The 2,159-nt window shown below is 60.3% G+C and overlaps 1 protein-coding gene across 1 annotated transcript in view; it reads right to left on the bottom strand.

The window, feature by feature from the left end:
- Setd1b (SET domain containing 1B, histone lysine methyltransferase) overlaps window positions 1-2,159 on the bottom strand; it is a 21,776-nt gene that overhangs the window by 11,186 nt on the left and 8,431 nt on the right. The window contains exons 7-8 of the mRNA XM_033762679.1: window positions 1,614-2,159; window positions 2-220 (exon numbers count right to left, since the gene is read on the bottom strand). Of these exons, the coding sequence (XP_033618570.1) occupies window positions 2-220; window positions 1,614-2,159 (765 nt within the window). The remainder of the gene's footprint in view (window position 1; window positions 221-1,613) is intronic.

Raw genomic sequence — 2,159 nt, 5'->3', positions numbered from 1 at the left:
TCTGGTCGCCAGCCGAGGCTGCGTCCGGCGGCTCCTTCCGCTTGACCTTGAAGGAGGGCAGGCGGATGGCGCCTCGCAGCCCGATGCCCAGGCCCAGGCCCTCGTAGCCCAGGCCCTCGCCCTTGCCCCACGACTCCAGCAGACACGAGGCGATTCGGTCTTTGGGCTTCGGCCTGTCCTCGTCCTTATGCTCGCCCGACTTCACGGGGGTCAGCGAGGCCTGTTGGGGGGGTGACAGCCACGGTGACAGTGCTGCCGCCACCCCTGCAGGCAGCCTTCCCCAAGCAGCAGCCATGGCGACAGCAGCTCTCCAGAAGCAGTCCGTGCACTGTCAGGTATACATCTATACCCAAGGCTCACGTGGAAGAGTCCTGCTGTCCTACTTTTGCAGTAAAAACAGCACCCACAAGCCCAGCGTGATGGTCATGTCTCTCATCCCAGCACTCTGGAAGGCTGAGGCAGGAGGATTCTGAGTTTGAGCCTAGCCTAGGCAGCTTAGTGACTTAGTGAGACCCTGTCTCAAAATACAAGATAAAAAAGGGCTGGGGGTGCAGCTCAGTGTGAAGGCCCTGGGTTCAGTCCACAGCACCACCTCTCAAATACACACAAACTCAGCATCCACAGACTGTTTCACTGAGGCTGCCCCTGCAGTCTCGCACACTTTCTCTGAAGGGAGGTGGGAATGGGTAAGAAGCCTTGCTGAAAGGTTCAGGGGGAGCACGGCCCTCCAGCAGGGGGCGCTTTATATTCTGTCACTAAGGGAGGAGGAGCGCTCAGTTAGTGGTTCCTGGGGCTCACCTGGTAGGGCAGACTCAACTAAATTGAATGATAAAAACACTCATTGTGCGGTGGATTTAGCCCAGTGGCGTGCTGCCTGACTCCCAAGCGCAAGGTCCTGAGTTCCATCCCCGGTACCAAAAAACCCCAAAAAACTCATTCAGCAGCAGTACTGCGGGGTTCATCAGGGTTGTACTGTCCCCTTATGCAGAAGGGGAACAGGCTGACAGGCGTCACCCAGAGCACGCTGGGGGATGCAAAACTGATAACTCTGGTCACCTCTGGGGATGGTGGGGCAGAGGGGACTACAACTAGGACAGTGGTCGAGGGGACTTTAAAACACTCAAGATTATTGCTTCTCGGCCTTTGGCTAAGATCAAGTGTGAAATAGTCGAGGTGCCAGACATAGCTGTGGTGCTGGCCGCTCAGAAGGCAAAGGCAGGAAGTCTGCTTTAGCCAAGGACCTGGGGCCAGCGTGGACCTGGGACAACGGAGCAATATCCCACCTCAAACAAGGAAAAAGAAAGGTGTGCTCCCTCACGTAGAGAGGAGTCATAGATTATTTATAAGCTAGCAAGGGCCAATTCTCAGTGAAAACGGAAAAGCGCATTGGTCCTGCCAGGGCAGGGCTCTGTGCCAGCGAAGGTGGGAGGGCCCCAGGCTGGGCACCCCGCTTATGCTGCTGCCGGTGCCACTGGCCCCAAGTGGTAGCTAAGCAGGGGACGCGAGGCGAGGGCGAATGTGGAAGTGGGTCTGTGCTCCCATCTCACAGCCACTGACAGTGGGCAGCGGGGTCCAGGAAAGGGTCTGGGCTCAGGCGGTCCTGCCCGACTCACCTTGGCCATCCGCTCCTTCTTGTCCCACCACTCGTCGAAGGCCCGGAAGGCCACCACCTCCACCATCTTGCGGTTCAAGTCCCGCTTCATGATGGCCTTGAGCTCCTTGAGCACCACCAGCAGGACGCCGTCCACAGTGGCCTTGTGTGGGTCCTCCTGGCGAGGCACGTAGCCCGGTGGTGGCACCGAGGGGTCGAACTTGGGCAGGGGCGGCCAGTGCTGTCCACGGCCCGGGCCGCTGTTGCCCAGGGAGAAGGGGCCACGGTAGGGAGGCAGGTTGACGAACTGCAGCCCGGCAGAGGCAGCGGCAGCTGCCGCAGCCATGAAGGGTGGATAGGGACAGGCGCCCTGGCCGGTCATCAGCCGGCTGAGCATCTGCGTCTGCATCTGGAAGGACATGGGCATCCCGCCCCACTGGCCACCCAGCACATGGCTCATGTCCACCTGCATCACGGGGAACAGTCCAGGTGGGAAGGGTGGCAGCGGCGGCAGGATGGGTGGGGGAGGGACGCCGGGTGGTGGTGCTGGCAGGGGTGGTGGGGGCAC

Source organism: Fukomys damarensis, unplaced genomic scaffold (genome assembly GCF_012274545.1).
Source record: "Fukomys damarensis isolate Sample0158 unplaced genomic scaffold, DMR_v1.0_HiC HiC_scaffold_12, whole genome shotgun sequence".
Taxonomy (NCBI): domain Eukaryota; kingdom Metazoa; phylum Chordata; class Mammalia; order Rodentia; family Bathyergidae; genus Fukomys; species Fukomys damarensis.
This window is presented reverse-complemented; position numbering and strand designations above follow the sequence as displayed.